The 22923-nt window shown below is 43.4% G+C and overlaps 1 protein-coding gene across 1 annotated transcript in view; it reads left to right on the forward strand.

Annotated features, from left to right (window-relative positions):
* Positions 1-22923, forward strand: part of BIN2 (bridging integrator 2) — a 77733-nt gene that overhangs the window by 48394 nt on the left and 6416 nt on the right. The window contains exons 8-9 of the mRNA XM_075850142.1: positions 7868-7943; positions 10099-10181. Of these exons, the coding sequence (XP_075706257.1) occupies positions 7868-7943; positions 10099-10181 (159 nt within the window). The remainder of the gene's footprint in view (positions 1-7867; positions 7944-10098; positions 10182-22923) is intronic.

Genomic DNA, 22923 nt, shown 5'->3' on the forward strand with positions numbered 1-22923 from the left:
ACAGTAGCAAGGAGAGGTTGGGGAGAGTTTACAGGCAAGAAGCCAGTGTAGTTCCCTGACTGGCAGACAATTGGCATCTTATCAGCATATGGCGTTTGAGTGAATATAACTTCATTTTCCTATTTTCACCTATCTAAAATGGTTAAGTGGTGTCAGACTCCCTTTAACCCCATAACGCCGCAACCAGTTATCCTTTTTTAATTTTTGTTTTTTCCCCACTTTCTAAGGGCCATGTATGTACCATATAATGTACTAAGAAACTTATTTTGGCAATATTTCATTCATATAGTTTTTGTTATATTTTACTACTTTTACAAAATAAAAAACAATTTGTTTAAATTTTTTTTTATACAGTCTTACAATTACAATCAGCCCTTTGAAGACAATCATAAGGCCCGCTCAGTAACCGTGCCGCCACACAGTAATAATGCACCAGCTGAGCCCCCTGCAGATAGCCCAACACACACAGCCCCCTGTAAATAGCGCCACATAGCCCCCCTTGTACTTAGTGCCACACAGCCCCCACTTGTACTTAGTGCCACAAAGCTCCCCTTGTAGATACTGTCACAAAGCCTCCCTTGTACTTGTACTACAGGCCCCCTTGTACTTAGGCCACAGCCCCCCTTGTACTTAGTGCCACATAACCCCCCTTGTACTTAGTGCCACACAGCCCCCTTGTACTTAGAGCCACACAGCCCCCCATTGTAAATACTGCCACACAGCCCCCTTCTACATAGTGCCACACAGCCCCCCTTGTACATACTGCCACGCAGCTTGCCCTTGTTGATACTGCCAGAGTCCCCCCTTGTACTTAGTGCCACACAGCCCTCTTTGTACTTAGTGCCACACAGCCACCCCTTGTACTTAGTGCCACACAGCCCCCCCTTGTACTTAGTGCCACTCAGACCCTCTCCTTATAGTTAGTGCCACACAGCCCCCCTTCTAGATACTGTCACACAGCCCCCCTTGTACTTAGTACCACACAGCCTCCCTTGTACTTAGTGCCACACAGCCCCCCTTGTACTTAGTGCCAAACAGCCCCCTTGTAGATACTGTCACAAAGCCCCCCTTGTACTTCGTGCCACACAGCCCCCCTTGTTCTAGAGCCACACAGCCTCGCCTTGCAGATACTGCCACGCAGCCCCTCCTTGTACTTAGTGCCACACAGCTCCCCTTGTACTTAGTGCCACATAGCTCCCCTTGTACTTAGTGCCACACAGCTCCCCTTGTACTTAGTGCCACACAGCCCCCTTTGTACATACTGCCACACAGCCCCCCTTGCACTTAGTGCCATACAGCCCCCCTTGTACTTAGGCCACAGCCACCCCTTGTACTTAGTGCCACACAGCCCCCCTTGTACTTAGTGCCACATAACCCCCTTGTACTTAGGGCTACACATCCCCCTTGTACTTAGTGCCACATAACCCCCCTTGTACTTAGAGCCACACAGCCCCCATTGTAAATACTGCCACACAGCCCCCTTCTACATAGTGCCACACAGCCCCCCTTGTACATACTGCCACGCAGCCTGCCCTTGTTGATACTGCCAGAGTCCCCCGTTTGTACTTAGTGCCACACATCCCTCTTTGTACTTAGTGCCACACAGCCACCCCTTGTACTTAGTGCCACACAGCCCCCCTTGTACTTAGAGCCACGGAGCCCCCCCTTGTAAATACTGCCAGAAAGCCCCTCTTCTACTTAGTGTCACACAGCCCCTTTGCACATACTGCCACACAGCCCCCCTTGCACTTAGTGCCATACAGACCCCCTTTTACTTAGGCCACAGCCACCCCTTGTACTTAGTGCCACACAGCCCCCCTTGTACTTAGTGGCACATAACCCCCCTTGTACTTAGTGCCACACTGCCCCCTTGTACTTAGAGCCACACAGCCCCCCATTGTAAATACTGCCACACAGCCCCCTTCTACATAGTGCCACACAGCCCCCCTTGTACATACTGCCACGCAGCTTGCCCTTGTTGATACTGCCAGAGTCCCCCCATTGTACTTAGTGCCACACAGCCCTCTTTGTACTTAGTGCCACTCAGACCCTCTCCTTATAGTTAGTGCCACACAGCCCCCCTTCTAGATACTGTCACACAGCCCCCCTTGTACTTAGTACCACACAGCCCCCCTTGTACTAAGTGACACACAGCCCCCCTTGTACTTAGTGCCACACAGCCCCCTTGTAGATACTGTCACAAAGCCCCCCTTGTACTTCGTGCCACACAGCCCCCCTTGTTCTTAGAGCCACACAGCCTCGCCTTGCAGATACTGCCACGCAGCCCCCCCCTTGTACTTATTGCCACACAGCTCCCCTAGTACTTACTGCCACACAGCTCTCCTTGTACTTAGTGCCACACAGCTTCCCTTGTACTTAGTGCCACACAGCTCCCCTTGTACTTAGTGCCACACAGCCCCCCTTGTACTTAGTGCCACACAGCCCACACTTCTACTTAGTGCCACACAGCCCCCCTTGTACATACTGCCACAAAGCCCCCTTGTACTTAGTGCCCCATAGTCCCCCTTGTAGATACTGGCACGCAGCCTTCCCTTGTTGATACTGCCAGAATCCCCCTTGTACTTAGTGCCACAAAGCCCCCTTTGTACTTAGTGCCACACAGCCACCCCTTGTGCTTAGTGGCACACAGCCCCCCCCTTGTACTTAGTGCCACTCAGACCCCCTCCTTATAATTAGTGCCACACAGCCCCCTTGTAATTAGTGCCACATAGCCCCTCTTGTAGATACTGTCACAAAGCCCCCCTTGTACTTGGTACCACACAGCCCCCCTTGTACTTATAGCCACACAGCCCCGCCTTGCAGATACTGCCACGCAGCCACACAGCCCTCTTGTACTTAGTGCCACACAGCCCCCTTTGTGCTTAGTGCCACACAGCCCCCTTTGTACTTAGAGCCACACAGACCCCTTGTAGATACTGCCACACAGCCCCCTTGTACTAAGTGCCACACAGCCTCCCTTGTACTTAGTGCCACACAGCCCCGCTCCTTGTAGATACCCACCATACAGTACCAGAGCGGAGGCCTACCACTACTACTCTCCACTCTGCCTGACGTGACTCACCATTAGGAGCAGCAGATAATGCGGCGGCGGTCTGAGTGAGATCTGTGCCAACCCGGGAGTGGACCAGTCCAGTCACCTGACTTGAGTCACCTGACCTCACGTTACTGACGGACGGCAGAAAAAAAAACACCCTTTTATGCGGACTGTCCCTAAATTTACGGATGGTTGGCAACCCTGGATGCATGTAAGAACCTAATTCAGGTTTTTACATACAGCGGGCCACACAAAATGAGGTGGCGGCCTGGATTCGGCTCGCCAGCCTTATGTTTGACGTGTGTGTTCTACATGTTAGTCAAATGTCGGAAAGGGATTATAAAAACCTATTAACAGCATTTCTGGAATGATTCATGGAGTAACCTCTTTAATAATATTACTGCTGCCACCTAGTGGTCACATGAACAACTATTACTTTTAACAGGACCCGGCAAAATGCAATTTGGCTAACAGGTAATAGCCAGTATAAGGGGATAAAATTCTCAATCATTGCTTACTCAGATGCCTTTAATGTAAAGAGGGGTTGTTATCATGTGCTGCAGGCCTGGACTGACTGCTGTTTCTGTCGTTTTTCAGAAGAGTTAGTCTAAGGCCTTATTCACACGAACGTGTTTAACGTCCGTGATATGCGCGTGAAAATCACGCGCGTTGCATGGACCTATGTTAGTGAATGGGGCCGTTCAGACAGTCCGCGTTTTTCGCGTATCACACACCCATTGAAGTCAATGGGTGCGTGAAAATCGTGCACGGCACACGGAAGCACTTCCATGTGTTGCGCGTGATTCAAGCAAGAGTAGATAAAGAAATGAAGGAAAAAATAAAAGCACTTCCTTAATTTATTTTTCTAAACATCAAAACCGCGTGTCATAAGCATGGAATATGCGTGAAAATCACGCAGCCACGCAGCCAACACTGATGACACACGGTACTGCAATGCGCAAAAAACACACACATTCGTGTGAATAAGGCCTAAAGGTTCTTTTACATGGGCAGATTTTTGTCCAGTAAAGGATTGCCAATCAGCACTCATTTGCTCCTTTTAAACAGAGCAATGATCGGAATGTATGGGGACCAATGATTTATACATTTTGCATCTTTTCGGCTGCACATTCCGTCTACAGGGGGAAATGTGCTGCTGACAAGCGACCATTTTTTGTGCCACATAAAAGATCCGATCAGCCGATAAACAAGCATTAGTTCGTTTGTTGGCAGATTGCTCCTCTGTTAACACAAGGCAATGATTTGGAATGCGCATTCGTACAAGCACTCATTCGCCCGATCATTGGCCCATGTAAAAGGGCCTTAAAGGAGTTATCCCAAGATCAAAAGTTAAGCGGCAGTGCGCATGGTTGGTCAAACCTCCACCGATCAGCATGTTATCACCTATCTCGTGGTTAGGAGATCAATCTTAATCTTGGGACAACCCCTTTAAGTAACTGTAAAGGGACCGCTCTCTTGCACAAAACAAATACATAAGCCCAAAGTAGTGATCAAGGGAATTAGCGTAGTACAGTAGCAGCATTGTGGATGAGATTTGAACAAATCTCATCCACACACAGCGAAAAAAATCTGCCGAAAAATCGTTCAGAAATTGACCTGCAATGCGTTTTTTTAATCCGCAGCATGTCAATTTATGCTGCTCTTCTGTTGCGGGTTTTCCCCATTGAATTCCATGGGAAGGTAAAACCCACAACAAAGAGGCATGGGCTGTGACTTTTTTTGCGGAAATAAAAAAATAAAACTTTTGTACATGGTATTATGTAAAATTAATATAAAAGTTTATACTTACCCCTGGCTGTTGTCATAGTGACACGACCCTCTGTTCTGAGCGCAGCCCGGCCTCCTGGGATGGCGTTTCATCCCATGTGATAGCTGCAGCCAATCAAAGATTGCAGCGGTCATTTGGCCTACAGCATCACCCCAGAAGGCCATGAGAAAATTAGTCAATTTTAGCACGAATATGTTGTGCGCCAAAATTTGCAACTATTTTACACCACAAAAATAGTGTAAACCTCTTAATAAAATATCCTTTTTGTGTATAGGAAGTTGCTTTTACGCAAATCTGACAGCTCCTTACCTCCTGTCTGGAGGCAACAGTAAGGGTATGTTCACATGGGCTATTTTCGGCCGTTTTTCGGGCCGTAAACGCCCGAAAAATCGGAAGCAGAACGCCTCCAAACATCTGCCCATTGATTGCAATGAGAAAAACTGCGTTCTGTCCCGACTGGCCGTTTTTTTACGCGTCCGTTTTGAAAAACGCAGCGAAAAACGCGAGTTGCTCAAAAAAACGTCTGAAAATCAGGAGCTGTTTTCCCTTGAAAACAGCTCCGTATTTTCAGACGTTTTTGAGTTTGCGTGTGAACATACACTAAGGCATCATGCACACGACCGTAGCCATGTGCACGGCCGTGATTTTTGGGTCGGCCGGGGGCGGAGTGACAGCCACGAGCCGCCCGAAAATCGCGGGCCGTGCACATGGCCGCAGCCATTATTTTCAATGAGCCCGGACCGCAGAACACGGCTGTAATAAGACTTGCTCATTCTTTCTGCGGTGCGGGCTCCTGGAATGAATGGGGCCGCAATTCTCCCGTGCATTTTCGGGCGAATTGCGGCCGCAAAAGCACGTTCGTGTACATGAGGCCTAAGTAGTAAGAGAAATGCTGATTTAAACGGTTTGTCACTTATTCGTTAATGTTCAGTAGTTTGTGAAAACGTACATATTACGTTTGCAGCAACGCAACCAGCGCTGTGGACACGGTGTCCAATGATTTTCATGATATTTACGCTTCCCCGCCAACTTGACGCTAAATGGCACATTTCTCCCTATTACTGTGCATAGGGAGAAATATGTCAATTAGCAGCTGGATGGTGGGGGGAAGGGGGGAACGTGAATATCATTGGACTCTGGGCCTGCAGCGCTGGCCGCGCGCCGCAAAGATGACATGTAAGTTTTCACAAACTACAGCACATTAACGAATAAGTGACATACCGCCGAAATCATAGAAATCAGACAGGACAGCATAAGGAGCTGACAGACTCACTTAAATATACTCTAATAAGGGAAAATACTTTGTTTGGGAATGGTAACTGTACCATTTTTTATTTAAAAGTAGCATTTTCTCTAACCAGGCAATATATTGTAGTTACCGTACTATATGGCTACAGGGGCATAAGTGTCTAGAACACAATTGTAGTGTGAGTCTAGAGACCCTGAGCCCAGAGACTTTCCGCTGTGTGCAGTTCAGGGGTGACTATCTGCCATTTTTTTTATATGTTGTGCTATCCCCTGCACTACTGTTGATTTTGAATAGTCCTGGATAACCCCTTTAATGTATTGTTGCATATGAAACTCCTCGATATAAGGTTATCCTCCACTTTAACATTAAACTGCGCATTTTTATTTATAATTATATTTATTATAACCCAGTTCTGAATAGTTCTCAATTTTTGATTGAAAAAAAAAAAACGATGCTGTTTCATTGGACACAATATTAAGAAACTATCTCTGACATGGTGCCGTACGTAGAGCCACACATTCTAAGGCCTGATTAACACTAACGCGTTAAACGTCCGTGGGACGGCTGTTGAAACAGCGGCCGTCCCACGGACCTATGTAATTCAATGTGGCCATTCACACAGCCGTCGTTTCAACGGACCATGTGAAGGGTCCGTGCGATAATAGGACATGTCCTATCTTTTCACGCATCACGCATCCCTCCATAGACTCTCAACTGCAGCGCTGAGCACGGATGCACCTCGGATATTTTTCCGTCCGAGATGCGCAGCGCTCGTGTGAATCAGGCCTAAGACTGAGCAGAGACAACCAATAGAAAGTATCCACTGCTGGGATATAGACATTTTATTCTGGAATAATTTCATTTTTTGTCATTCTAAAACTACATTTAAGGATAAGGATATCTACTTGGTAATACAGAATATTGATAATCTGGAAACCTGTTCATTCCATATCAAAGTATACAGTGGTGAAGTTTTAAATTTTAGAACTGAACTTTATTTGAACACAATGGGGCAAATTTATTCATTCTCTGCTAGTACTAAGTATAGACAGGATAAATCTAAACCAGATCAGAATGGCGCACGCTGTATAATACATTTTGGTCATCTTGCTAGACATGTTAGACTCTTTACTTTTCCTTACTCCACCTCATGGCAGGCATAATTTCATCAATATTTTGCAGCTCAAAGAATGGTGCATGCCTCTAAAAAATGTTAGGGTATGTTCACACGCAAACGCAAAATACATCTGAAATTACGGAGCTGTTTTCAGGCGAAAACAGCTCCTGAGTTTCAAACGTTTTTGCCAGTACTTGCCTTTTTCGCGGCGTCTTTTACGGACGTAATTGGAGCTGGTTTTCATCGGAGTCAATGAAAAACGGCTCCAATAACGTCCCAAGAAGTGTCCTGCACTTCTTTGACGCGGGCGTATTTTTACGCGCCGTCTTTTGACATCAATGCGTAAAATTATACCTCGTCTGAACAGAACACCGTAAATGTTTGCAGACGTAATGGAGCCGTCTTTTCAGGCGTAATTCGAGGCGTAAATTTAGTTTGAAACACAAAATAAATTTGACCATTGACACTTTTATAGCACAATTTGTGCCAAAATTCTTGTGCATTTTGCCTAGCAAATCTGTCCCAATATCTGCTTATTTTATCATCTAGGTTTTCACATTTCTTCTGCTCCAATAATTTTGTGTGCACATTTTTTTTTCATATACTGTAACTATGTTTTATTAATTCACATTGATCCTAATGTTTTCTGTGCTGCAGTCGAATTGGATGTTATGTGACCATATTCCAGAATATTGCCAATCTTAGAGATGTTTTCTACAAGGAGATGAGTCAGGTAGGTACATGGCTTTTAAACAAAAAAAACAAAACGTACAACATTTAAATATAATATATTCATTATATATCATACTGAATAAAAAAAACTGTAAATGCATAACATTACTGATTTTCACATGGTTATGTAACAAGGACAACAGGAACTTGCTGGTTTTGGAGTTGTATTTTCTAAGTAATTAGGTTCACCCTTAAAAATCAACTTATCAAGAATAAATAGATAGTTAGATTTTAAATCCGTTGCAGAAAATCTGCAGTGTTTACGCTTATGTGTTCCTACCCTTAAACTGACAACGTTTAAGAAAATAACTGTTGCGGTAGCCAAGACACTTAGAGTTTGTTCACACCAAACTCAAAAACTTCTGAAAATACGGAGCTGTTCGCTGTGTTTTTTACGGCCGTTTTTGGAGCTTTTTTCAATAGTCTATGAAAAACGGCTCCAAAAACGTCCCAAGAAGTGACATGCACTTCTTTTTCGCGGCCGTTTATTTACGCGGCCGTTTTTTAACGCGTAAAAAAAAACGTCCCGTTTTTCCCATTAAAATCAATAGGCAGATGTTTGGATGCGTTCTACTTCCGATTTTTCACACTCTGTGTGAACATACCCTAAGGCCCTTTGTACACGCTATAAGGCCTTATTCACAATAAAACGCTACATTTTTTGCGCGTTGCAGTTCCGTGTGTCATAAGTGTTTACTGTGTGGCTGCGTGATTTGCACGTATATGCCATCCTTATGACGTTTTGATGTTTAGAAAAAGAAATGAAGGAAGTGGTTTTATTATTCCCTTCATTTCTTGATCTACTGTTGCGCGAATCACGCGTGACACACGGATGTGCGTCCGTGTGCTGCGCGTGATTTTCACGCACCCATTGACTTCAATGGGTGCGTGATGCGTGAAAAATGCCCAAGTATAGGACATGTCGTGAGTTTTACGCAGCGGATACACGCTGCGTGAAAATCACGGAATGTCTGAACGGCCCCATTGACTAACATAGGTCCATGCGACGCGCGTGATTTTCAAGTCAATGGGAGGTCAGAGGCGGAAACGCCCGAAGATAGGGCTCGCGGGAGAAAACCGCCCCCGCCTCCCATTGAAATTGACAGGAGGCATTTTAGGGCTGTTTTTGACGAGCTATGTGTGAACATAGCCTAAATGAAGTGCATGTCACTTCTTGAGGCATTTTTTTGGAGCTGATTTTACATTGAACACTATGAAAAACGCCTCAAAAGAAGTTCCAAATTAAAAGAAACTTCATTCTTAGGGTATGTTCACACGCTAGCTGGCTTTTACGGCTGAAATGACAGCCTGTTTTCAGAAGAAAACAGCTGCGTCGTTTCAGCCGTAAATGCTCCTCCTCGTAATATACGAGGCGTCTGTGACGCTCGTATATCTTGAGCCGCTCTTCATTGAGTTCAATGAAGAACGGCTCAAATTACATTGCAAAGAAGTGCCCTGCACTTCTTTGCCGAGGCAGTCAATTTACGCGTCGTCGTTTGACAGCTCTGAAACGACGACGCGTAAATTACAGGTCGTCTGCACAGTATGTCGGCAAACCCATTCAAATGAATGGGCAGATGTTTGCCGACGTATTGTAGCCCTATTTTCAGACGTAAAACGAGGCATAATACGCCTCGTTTACGTCTGAGAATAGGTCGTGTGAACCCAGCCTCAGCTTCAAAAACGGCTGAAATTCAGAGGCTGTTTTCTCTGAAAACAGCTCCGTAATTTTCAGCCGTTTTTGACTCAGCGTGTGCACATAGGGTATGTTCACACGCAGTATCAAAATATGTTTGAAATTACGGAGCTGTTTTCAGGCGTCTTTTACAGACGTTATTGGAGCTGTTTTTCAATGGAGTCAATGAAAAACGGCTCCAAAAACGTCCCAAGAAGTGACATGCACTTCTTTGACGCGGGCGTCTTTTTACGCGCCGTCTTTTGACAGACGCCCGAATTACGCCTGTAAACAGTGCGTGTGAACATGCCCTCAGCCTCATGTATACAAGGTTTAGCAAAGAAAAAGTACATAACATAGCAAACATCAGCTATTGCCCTGTTTTTTATGTGTACTAGTTTTCATAGATGAGATCTGTTGTCTGCATGTAACAATCAGGTCATTACAATTAATTACTGAATCTATGTCATCCTCCCGGCAGCTGAACCATGACCTATATGAAGTTATGATTAAACTAGAGAGACAACATTCCAGCAAAGTCTTTGTTGTGAAAGGAGTCAAAAGGTATGTTTTATTTATTTTATATAGTATCTCCAAATTATAACTCTTGAATTTGCAGATAGTCCGGGGACTATATTAAGGCCCAGTTCACATATGTGTTGGAGGCTCCGTTAGGGGCCTCCGTCGCAGATCTGGCAAGGAAAAAAACACAAAACAATAGCAAACCATGCTGTGTCATATTCGTTCTGGTAAAACCACGGACACCACGCCGGAACCCATTAAAGTCAAGCCAACGCTTCCGGTATTTTTGTTGTTCTGCTCCAGAACATAACAATGGAATGTGGGCGTGGCCTAGCGCTGATGGTGGAAAGACGTGTTGAGTGAGAGCTCTGATTCCCCTGTCTGAATCTCATATCATCCGTCCATAGAACTTACCCCCGGTGTTCTTTACACATCTCGACACCTTCCTACCACCATCTACCATTGTAGCAGGGCCAACAGGAGTGAGTTTTTTCCTTTACCTCATCGACACGAGAGTGCGGCCTATCTCACCACGCGGCTGTGGTAGTGGATTCCAGCCGGCATCCTGAATACCGGACTTCCGGACCTCGCTTTCGTACCCAGTCTTCTGGGACACTTCCACAGATCTCTGCCTGCTTCTTGACTTAGAGAACTACCGATTTACATATCAGGAACTTACCGTTGAGTGTTGGAAGGGATTGTAACTGGCAGCCATTTACTTTACACTTGTTGCAAAGGAGCACTTCTATTACTGACTGAACGGAACTGTAATATTCTTCGGTTCCTGGACAGCTATATTGTTCTTCCTCTCTGTGTTTAATTTTACATACTCTCACGTGTCGATGGTGGCTTGAATACTTACCTGTCGCTGAAACTTCCAGAACATTTGCTTACTCAGATTGCATATCGCCATTATGGTCAAAACGTCTAAAGAAAAACTTAAAGATGCAGTACCCCTCTCCTAAGGCTAACAAAACACAAGCGGATCTTGATCCACTTTTTGAGGAAAAAATTGGCAGCCTCTCCAGCCTGTAAGTCCAAACAAGCCCTTGTCCTCCCTGATGACAACCTTTTAGAGGATGATTCTGATATGGATAGTGCAGGCTGTAATTCTGATAATGGTGATGACTCTCAAATGGCTCCAGTGTCAAGAGGCCTTTTTAAAAGGACACTGTACCAAGTGTAGCGTCAATGGCCACGGGCCGTCGGGTTTACTCACCTCCCGACGCCCGCAGCCATGGATCCGTCCCCATCTCCTTCTTAGGAGACGCCAATGCTCACTTCCGCTCCGGTCTGCTGTGTCCCGTAGGGTGCGCGCGCGCGCTCGTGCCCGGCCTTAAAGGGCGAGCGCGCGCCAAGAGGAAATCATCATCATAAACTGCCCATGATTTCCTGGTCTATAAGAAGGCCCCAGCCCTTCTGATCCTTGCCTGAGCATTGTTAGTTATCCCAGGTCTGTCTTGCAAATGGTCCCTTAGTGTTTCCCGTTCCCTGTTCCTGTATCCCGTGCTGTTCTAGTTCCTATGCCTACTAGTGTCGGAGTCGTGTCACGTCCTGTGTCATCTGCCACGTCCAGAGAAATTCGCCACGTCGGACGCAACCTGCGGCATCTGTGTCATCCGCAACGTCCTGTGTCATCTGCCGCGTCCAGAGGAATTTGCCACGTCTGGCGCAACCTGCGGCACCTGTGTCATCCACTGTCTGGACTATCCAGGTACCCTTGTGCGGGACATTGTATTGCTGGGGTTCCCTGTTGTTTGGCCAGCTGCCTCCCCACTACAGCGGTACGGCCTAGTGGGTCCACAAACCCGTAACATGACACCAAGCTCTTACTCCGCTAGTGAAAGAACTCACAGATATTAAATCTGATCTGGACTTGGGGCGCGGGTTGAATCCCTTGAAGATAACCAAAATGATTTGCTGCATTATAGTGCAAAGGCTAAATGCGCTCTGGACTCCCAACAGGGTTGTATTAATGAGATCATATTACGTATTGAAGAAGAAGAAAATCGGAGTCGGAAAAATAACCTTCGACTCAGAGGCCTTCCAGAATCTATTCTACGTGATAGTCTGCCTCAGCTAGCCATGAATATCTTCTCTGACCTCATAGGCCCAGATGCGGCCAAATCCATTACGGTTGAACGTATCTACAGAGCATTGAGGGCCAAGCCTCGCCCCAACGAACCTCCGAGAGGTATAATATGTGGTTTGCTCAGTTACACGGACACAGCTGCCATCTTAAAAGCTGCTAGAAATAGAGACACTTTGACTTATGAAACTTCTACAATTCAAATTTTCCAAGATATCGCTCCTTCAACTTTAGCAAAGAGAAGAGTGCTTAAACCCTTACTTGATGCTTTATGGGAGAAAAAATTGCAATTCCGATGACTTTTCCCGTTTGGTATAGCTATATCTAAAGACGGCCGCCAAATCATCATAAAAAAAACCTGTGGATCTTGAAGCTGCTTGGGAGAAATTGGACATTTCGCCTATAGACATTCCGTCATGGCTTCCGTCTACCATGGTAGACTTACCACCCTTAGGGTATGTGCACACACACCAATTACGTCCGTAATTGACGGACGTATTTCGGCCGCAAGTCCCGGACCGAACACAGTGCAGGGAGCCGGGCTCCTAGCATCATACTTATGTACGATGCTAGATGTCCCTGCCTCGCTGCAGGACAACTGTCCCGTACTGTAAACATGATTATACTACGGGACAGTTGTCCTGCAACAAGGCAGGGACTCCTAGCATCGTACATAAGTATGATGCTAGGAGCCCGGCTCCTTGCACTGTGTTCGGTCCGGGACTTGCGGCCGAAATACGTCCGTCAATTACGGACGTAATTAGTGTGTGTGCACATACCCTTACCTGGTCCCTCATTTTGGAATCAAGCTGCGAGAACTGTCTCACCTAAAGCCAAGAAAGCTTCTGCTCGTGATTAACAGTTGGACACTTGATTGTCTTCTCGATGATTACCTGGTGGTTCATTGGCATACTCGTTTCTCCACTAGATGTGTGGAAGAAACGCTGTGAGTAACATGAAGATCTCCCCTAATATCTCTTACTAATCTACAATTTTAAACTTGTAAGGAGATAGTGTTTCTGTATCATTGTGATCTGAGATTCTATTTTTGATATGTAACTTCTTACCGTATGTTCTGGTAAGTTTTTCAGTGTTGGGATTGTTCATACACATATGTCTTGTATGGATCTAATCTCGCAGGAACTTTCTTTTGTTCATGATTTCCTCCTGTTGATAAGGACATGCTTACATAATTGTTTGACATATAGATTTCACTGGATAATGCAGTCCTTTTGGTTTTTAGCAACCTTTCTGTTTATGTGTTTATCCCCTTCCATCCCCGTGCCTTTCCTTTCAACCCTTCCGCCATTTTTCCTCTTTCCACGGACAATAGATGGTCTTCTGCATTTTCTTTGGAGTTGTGTGTGTCGGTCTATTCCTGCTTATAAACTATATCTATGGCAGACTTAAAAATTACCTCATTTAATGTTAGAGGTGTGAATTCTCCACGGAAAAGTCAAATTTTGCAACAAATTCTTACAGATAAAACAAAAATTGCTCTATTGCAAGAGACGCATATTAGACACAACAAAATTCCAAATTTACGGAAGAATGTTTTTCTGAACGCTTACCATAGCGCTTATTCGTCCTCACGTAGAGGTGAGTATACTTTTTCACAAAAGTGTACCTTTCAAATGGATAGCTGACATGGTCGATCCGGAGGGTCGTTATTTATTTCTCAAATGCCTCTTGGGCAATACTCTTTTTAGGATTGCAAATTTATATGCACCTAATTTAAAGCAGACTACGTGGATAGTTCAGACCTTAAAATTGTTCAAACAATTTGCTGAAGGTGCTTTTGTGGTTGTTGGTGACCTCAATCTCCCTATGGACCCATTATTGGACACTACTAGTAAGTCCTCACTTTCATATAGACACACTGCAAAACTTCGTCAATTCTTTAACACCTTATACCTGACAGATACTTGGAGAATATTACATCCCTCTGATAGGGACTTCACCTATTTTTCCCACACGCACCACACCTACCACAGATTAGATTATATTTTTATATCTCAATCTCATATCCCATTTTTACTTCAGTCTGTAGTAGGAAATATTCTCCTCTCGGATCATGCACCCATCCATGCTACCCTAACACTAGCGGATGTTCCTAAGGGACAATGGTGTTGGAGGATTAATGACACCTTGATTGCGGATCCCTCTTACCAATCTTGTATACAGACGCACATACAGAACTACTTTGACGCTAATATTACACCAGATGTTTCACCTGCTATCACCTGGGAGGCCCATAAAACGGTTTTGCGAGGAGAATTTATCTCCCTATGTACCCATGTTAAAAGGCAGAGGTCAGCTCTTTTAAATTCCCTTTTCTCTCAAATCTCCTTGCTAGAAAACCTCCATAAGCATACTCAAGCCGTATCTACTAAAGACTAATTATATTCCCTACGTAATAAAGTTACAAATCTTCTCAACATCAAATCAGCCAAACTGCTTCAGATTTCACGCTTTAAATTTTATGCCCATGGAGACAAGGGTAACAAAACTATGTCCGCCCTTCTGAAAACTCAACAGGATAAAGCATTTATTTGCCGTATCACACAGATACAAAATGAATTGCTAATGCCTTTCAAAAATTTTATTTGAATCTCTACAATCTTGCAGATTTAACACTTCTACGTCCTCTCCAGACTCCACCAAACAAGCTATTCATTCCTTTTTAGATTCAATAGATATTCCGCGTATATCTGACACTGATTTCCAGGAACTGCTCACCCCTTTTTCCCCATCAGAACTTCTACAGGTCTTTCATTCTATTCCCTCAGGTAAAAGTCCAGGCCCAGATGGTTACACTATAAATTATTATAAACAATTTAAAGAGACTCTGTCACCACATTATAAGTGCCCTATCGTATATAACTATGATGCTAGGAGCCCGGCTCCCTGCACTGTGTTCGGTCCGGTACTTGCGGCCGAAATACGTCCGTCATTTACAGACGTAATTAGTGTGTGTGCACATACCCTAACACTGACTGGCGAAAGCTCTAGCAGCCCGTTTAAGCCCTTTGTTATCTAACATTATTGGTCCTGAACAGACTGGATATGTCAAGGGAAGACAAGGATCAGATAATTCCTCAAGAATCTTGAGATTGGTGCAATATGCTTTAAAATCTCGAATACCCTTAGTCCTTCTTAGTACGGATGCAGAAAAGGCGTTTGATAGAGTGGATTGTCCTTATATGTTTGCTTCTCTTGAGAAATTTGGTATACCTTTTTCTTTTATTCAGGCGATTCTTTCCTTATATATTGGCCCTAGTGCAAAGGTGAGAGTAAATGGGGTGCTGTCGGATTCCTTTGCCATTACTAACGGTACGAGACAAGGCTGTCCTTTATCGCCGACGTTATTTGTGTTGGTTATGGAGACGCTTGTGCAGAGAATCTGTCAGGAGCCCATTATCCAAGGTTTATCCATAGGTACGTTTACACACAAAACAGCCGCATTTGCTGACGATCTTTTGATACGCACCACTAACCCTGAGTGTTCTTTCCCTCAGATTACTCACCTTTTTTCTGAATTCGGAAAAATTTCCAACTTTAAAATTAACTTTAGTACATCAGAAACCCTCAATAGTTCTGTCCCCCTAAACTATTATAACACACTTAAAAACCAGCTTTCCTTATATGTGGCCAGATACGTCTATTAAATATCTGGGCATTCAAATCCCTAAAGACCCATCACTACTTTATAAACTCAATTATCTAAACTTATTAGCTGATGTTAAAACTTATTTACACTCCTTACATATACCCTTTATGTCATGGATGGGTAGGAGGAATCTGCTTAAAACTTTTATCGTACCCAAATTGTTATATGTTCTCCAAACTGTACCTATCTGGCTTCCTAAGCCCTAGGCTATCTTACAAATACCTTATTACGAATTCCCGCTTGGAAGGCTTTGGTCTCTCTGACCTCTTGTTCTATTATAGGGCCAACCATCTTTGCAGATGGACTATTTTAGCACATCGTGACCCGGGGAATATATATGCCTCTATGGAGTTCTCTAGTATGTCAGTGGAGGAAAGGCAGGCCTTCTGGGGTTTGTGTCCGGTCACTTCCAGCACGCTTTGCACTAATACTCTCCTCAGGGGCACTATTTCAGTGTGGCAAAAGGTGAACAGATTTTCGAATTTATTATCTTCCCCCTCCTCCCTAATACCTTTGTTTACATCCCATGTTTCCAACGTAATCCTGATTCCAATTTACCAGTTCCTTGGGATCTTTCGCACACCCTGACTATATCTGATGTCAAAGCGGTGTCTGGTGATGCCGAGATCATACATCTTCTCTAGAAAGCTAATGTTCCACATGGGAATTTTTTATTAACACACCAAATTACTATTGAGTGCCAAAAATTACGGAAGTCTCTTGTCATTCCTCATACTAATACTTGGTTGAAGGATCTGTTTGCTTTAGACCCATACACTGCTCCTAAACTATCCCAGATGTATCAGCGTACTTTAACCATGCAAACTGAGTATAAACCCCGTTATATTGGGAAATGGGAGGAAGAGCTGGGTGTGCAATTCACAGAGCCAGAAACACGTTTCATACTGGCAAATACACATGGCTTCTCTCGGTGTACGAGAACTCAAGAGAACTCATTTAAATTAACTACACGATGGTATAAAACACCATTGGTACTCCATGGTATAAATAGCTCAATCTCTGATAAATGTTGGAGATGTAATGGAGCTATTGGTTCACTTTCACATATCTAGTGGCATTGCCCCGTCAATCAACCGTTCTGGCTTCAAGTGGGAAAAGCTGTGAATACCATTTGCTCTCTTAACATCAAGCTCACTTCGGAATTGATATTATTATGGAAACCTATAGTTGGATTTACACCTAAGAAACACAATTTACTAACTCATATGATAACAGCAGCTAAATTACTGAATCCCACGTTGTGGAAAGACACTTCCCCTCCAACTTTTACTCAATGGTTGGATAAGATGTTTAAAATTCAGCGATTTGAAGAACTAGCTCATTGGGAAAATAGGATGCGTGTGAAATATTTATCCACCTGGTCTCCCTGGCTTGAATTCCCTGATTTTTCTAAACTGCAAACATCACTATGATTTATTACTTTTGCATATTATTGTATATGTTGATATGTTTAGCATTTTCGTACAATGGTTCTGCTGACCTTTGTTTGTTTACTGCTGTATACAGGTCATGTTATTACAGTACAGCCATTATTGTCACACATTGCTCTTTTATTTTATTTGCCTTTATTCTGCTATAGTCCTAACCTAACCCCTACTTTTCCTTTTTTTCCCTCTTCCCCTTTCTATGACCCCATTGTTGTTGTTGCTCTTTTATTTTGACGATTGTACACCGCGTTCCAAATTATTATGCAAATGTCATTTTTTGCTGATTTTCCTAAATAGTCGTTGCAAATGACAGTCAGTATAATCTTCAAGCCATCAACCGTTGGAGTATAATGCGAATTTTATTGAACAAATCTCCTAATGATAACAGATTTTTTTTTAGAAGTAAAAAACTCAAAATGCACTGTTTCAAATTATTATGCACAACAGAGATCAAAACATTTTAAAGGTTGTAAAGAGAACTAAAATGGTAATTTGTTGAATTTGCAGCATCAGGAGGTCATATTTACAGAAATCAAAAGTTCTTTCAATCAAAAAAAACTTAACAGGCCAAGTTACATGTTAACATAGGACCCCTTCTTTGATATCACCTTCACAATTCTTGCATCCATTGAATTTGTGGGTATTTGGACAGTTTCTGCTTGAATATCTTTGCAGGATGTCAGAATAGCCTCCCAGAGCTTCTGTTTTGATGTGAACTGCCTCCCACCCTCATAGATATTTTGCTTGAGGATGCTCCAAAGGTTCAACAATAGGGTTGAGGTCAGGGGAACATGGGGGCCACACCATGAGTTTCTCTCCTTTTATGCCCATAGCAGCCAATGACACAGAGGTATTCTTTGCAGCATGAGATGGTGCATTGTCATGCATGAAGATAATTTTGCTACGGAAGGCACGGTTCTTCTTTTTGTACTACGGAAGAAAGTGGTCAGTCATAAACTCTACATACTTTGCAGAGGTCATTTTCACACAGTCAGGGACCCTAAAGGGGCCTACCAGCTCTGTCCCCATGATTCCAGCCCAAAACATGACTCCGCCACCTCCTTGCTGACGTCGCAGCCTTGTTGGGTCATGGTGGCCATTCACCAACCATCCACTACTCCATCCATCTGGACCATCCAGGTTTGCACGGCACTCATCAGTAAACAACACGGTTTGAAAATTAGTCTTCATGTATTTCTGAGCCCACTGCAACCGTTTCTGCTTGTGAGCATTGTTTAGGGTTGGCCGAATAATAGCTTTATGCACACTTGCAAACCTCTGGAGGATCCTACACCTTGAGGTTCGCGGGACTCCAGAGGCACCAGCGGCTTCAAATACCTGTTTGCTGCTTTGCAATGGCATTTTAGCAGCTGCTCTCCTAATCCTATTAGTTTGTCTGCCAGAAACCTTCCTCATTATGCCTTTATCTGAACGAACCCGTCTGTGCTCTGAATAAGCCACAAATCTTTTCACAGTACGATGATCACGCTTACGTTTTCTTGAAATATCCAATATTTTCATACCTTGTCAAAAGTATTGCACTATTTCACGCTTTTCGGCAGCAGAGAGATCCTTTTTTCTTTCCCATATTGCTTGAAACCTGTGGCCTGCTTAATAATGTGGAACGTCCTTCTTAAGTAGTTTTCCTTTGATTGGGCACACCTGGCAAACTAATTATCACAGGTGTCTGAGATTGATTACAATGATCCAAAGAGCCCAAAGACACAATACCATCCATGAGTTTAATTGAAAAACTAATAATTAAGTGTTTATGACACTTAAATCCAATGTGCATAATAATTTGGAACACGGTATATTGGCTTTGCGTAGCCAATGTTATTGTACTGTGGTGTATACTATTTCCAATATGCTTTTACCAATAAAAAACAGTTTGAAAACAAAACAGAACATAACAATGGAAAGAGCAGTACAAATGTGAACGAGACCAAAGACTGGCCAGTCTTTATTTTAAAGAGGCTATGTCACCAGTTTATAAATGCCCTATCCCCTACCTAATCTGATTGGTGTGGCGCTGTAATGTAGATAACAACAGTGGTTTTTATTTTGAAAAACGATAATTTTTGAGCAAGTTATGAACAATTTTGTTATTTAATTATTTATGCTAATTAGTTTCTTAATGCCCAACTGGGCGTTTTTTAACTTTTGACCAAGTGGGCGTTGTAAAGAGAAGTGTATGACGCTGACCAATCAGCGTCATACACTTCTCTCCATTCATTTCCATCTGTACTCGCAGCACAGCGTGATCTCGCGAGATCACACTGCGCTGTCACATACACCCACAGTAACTTTACTGAAGTGTCTTCAGAGTGAATAGACATTGCCTCCAGCCAGGGTGCGTTGTCTATTCATAGTCCCGACACTTCGGTAAAGTTTCTGTGGGACTTACTCAACCAAATACCATTCCTCCCTAAATTATTAATTTTATGACTTACTCTCTACTTTTTTTTTTTTACCCATTTTTTGGCCTTTCACCCCTATTTCCAGTACATTACTGCCCATTTATGAATTGGAATTAAACCTAAAAAATGTGGAATGACAGCACAGCGCGATCTTGCGAGATCATGCTGTGCTGTGTGAGTAAGTCCCAGAGAAACTTTACTGAAGTGTCGGGAGTGAGAATAGACTTGGCATCCTGGCTGGAGGCAATGTCTATTCACTCTCAAGACACTTCAGTAAAGTTAGTGTGGGAGTATGTGACAGCACAGCATGATCTCACGAGATCACGCTGTGCAGTGAAAGAAGCTGGGCTGGAATGAAGAGAAGTGTATGACGCTGATTGGTCAGCGACATACACTTCTCTTTATAACGCCCACTTGGTCAAAAGTTAAAAAACACCCAGTTGGGCATTAAGAAACGAATTAGCATAAATCTAAAATTGTTCATAACTTGCTCAAAAATTATAGTTTTTCAAAATAAAAACCACTGTTATCTACATTAGAGCGCTGATCAGATTATGCAGGAGATAGGGCACTTATAATCTGGTGACAGAGCCTCTTTAACAAATTTACATCAGTATTTTTGGCTGTCCGTGCAACACAAAAGCAAATCTATGCCTGCTATAAACTCACCAGCATTTACGTCAGTTTCTGGCGTAAATTATTGTAAATCTGTAATTCTGTTGCTGGCTTAATCCCCTTCGGCTAAACCCTGCCCCCTTTTCTTGACACTTTCGAAAAGTGGTGAGTAAAGTAAAAATTAGCGACTTTTTAACACCAGAAACTGGCATAAACCTTTTGATATATTCCCTCATTGTTGCCAAATCTGGATGAATAATGTCTTAGAGCTCTAGATGATGATGTACATGGCTGTACAAATCTGACAGAAAACAAATTGTGGCGTGCTCCATCGGATGCCATATGTATAGAGTTGTTTTCCCCTAAAAGCATTAGAGAGTATCTTCGTACACACATAGTTCAAAGGAGTATGGGTGGCAGAGCACGGATAATGTGTTGCTCTTTTAGAATGGAGCTGTGGGGCTTCATGCCAATGTACATCAGCCCTAAGACTTACTGTATTTGGCTCAGTATATGTGAAGCAATTAACTGATGTTTTTCTCACTGGCAATTTAGTTATCTGTGCTTTACGATCATTATGCCCATTATGTAATAGAAATCAGCTCTCAATGCACCAACTTCAAGGTGAGCCTGTGATAAACTTGTGTTTATACACAGCAGCCAATCTGAAAAGGCAGAGCTGCAGTGTAGAGGGGGGAGGGAGCAGCAGCCGAAACCAATAATGAGACCAGAGGTGGGTTTCAGACTACATTAGACACCCTGCAGGCACTGTAGCTAAACTGTAGTCACAGATCACAGCTCTGCCCTAAGGTAAATGAGCTAAAAAGCAGCCAAACAGCAAGCACTGAGGAAAATAAATAGCATGTAAGCATTACCTTCCTAAAATAGATAATCTTCCAGTAAGCAGATTACTATCCCATACCAGTGATTGATTGAGACACTGCTCAGGCATTTCAGTGTAAAATCCTATTTATTATACCCTAAACACATTGGGGCAGGTTTATAAATGTCTTTGCGCCTCGGTTCTGGCGTTGTGTCGCTTTATTTCTTGGCGCATATAATGTGGGCCACATTTATTAATGCCTGCACCAGAATGAACCTTGATTTCGACATGTTTACCACGTTGAATCACATACTTAGAATATGGCCGTGGATTTGTCGAGTTGTGAAATGCACCAAATTTAACACTTGCGTGCTCTAGTTTTGTGGCGCAGAACACTGGACTAAAGTTGACCACCCAATAGGTGGTGTGAAGAAGGGAAAGGAGTCCAACATGCGCGAAGATGCGCCAAATCTAGCATGAACGTTTTTTACCGCTTCCCGACCACTGGCTGTGTATTTACGGCAGGTTTTTGCTTGTTGCCAGAGCGATCGGGAAGCTGAATGATGGGTCTCCAGTGACTGCCGGGGACCCTGAGGAGAAGATAGAAGCGGCTTTCGCTGGTTCTATCTTCTCTGATCTCTTCTACAAAGCACTCATTGAGTGCTGTGTATATGAATAGAGGCAGCAGCAGCGCCACTGCCTCTATTGGTCCCGGTGATCATGTCACATGATCTGGTCACATGATCGCCCGGATGCTGTTAGTGGCAGACTCCTGCTGGGTCTTGCTAGACCCAGCACAGCCCTATTAGTGACAATAGTCACTATAAGAGGGCTGATTTCCCCTTTAACTGGGGCTGCTGTGCAGCCCCAGTTCAGGGGAAAAACATGGCGTAAAAGAAGAAAGTAAAAAACAATAAAGTCCGCCAAAGGTCCTTTGAGGGGCAGACCATAATAATAAATAAATAAAAGTAAAATAAAGTGCAAAAAAATTAATAATAAATACACATAAAATACCTACCCCAAAAAAAACATTCCCCCCGCCAATCATTGTCGTAATGCTAGCCCAATGCTAGACTCAATTACCCTAATATAGACATGTAATATATTAAAACTTTTGGTAGACAGGGACGATCACAAATAAAAAGTCTATTTCAGGGTAAAGCTATGTTAATAACAGAAACAAATTGCTAAAATGTAAAAAAGCTTCTTTTTCTACTATTATTTTCAAACTTTAAGCCTAAAAATTCTAGCAAAACGAGTGTCTATAAAAATGATTAAAAAAAAAGAAACCTGCATTGTCTATGGAAAAAAACATTGCAGAAATCATGTCGCTATCCCACCAAATAAAAAAAGTTATAGCCGTTTAACTAACGAGTGCTAAAAATGGCTAAACGGTGTCTGGTCCTGATGGCTCAAAATATCCTGGACCTGTACCGGTTTAAAAATTGGTGCATCTTAAACATAGCACATTCAGCTTTAGGCTATCTATCTTTAAGCCTTTATTAATAAATCTGCCCTATTGTTACTGATGTGTCTGTGGGGTGGGGATCTGTAGACATTCTGCAAGTTTTAATGTCTCATGAAGAAGCAGATGACTGATCACAGTATTGGGGCTGGATTAACAAGTGCCTGAGCAAGTGCCCGCCGTTTCTGGAGCTGAGTTTATAAAAACTGACATTTAGAGATGGAACGCACAGAGACGCAAATCTGCTGAAAAAA

This window comes from Rhinoderma darwinii, chromosome 2 (assembly GCF_050947455.1).
Source record: "Rhinoderma darwinii isolate aRhiDar2 chromosome 2, aRhiDar2.hap1, whole genome shotgun sequence".
NCBI classification, from domain to species: Eukaryota; Metazoa; Chordata; class Amphibia; order Anura; family Rhinodermatidae; genus Rhinoderma; species Rhinoderma darwinii.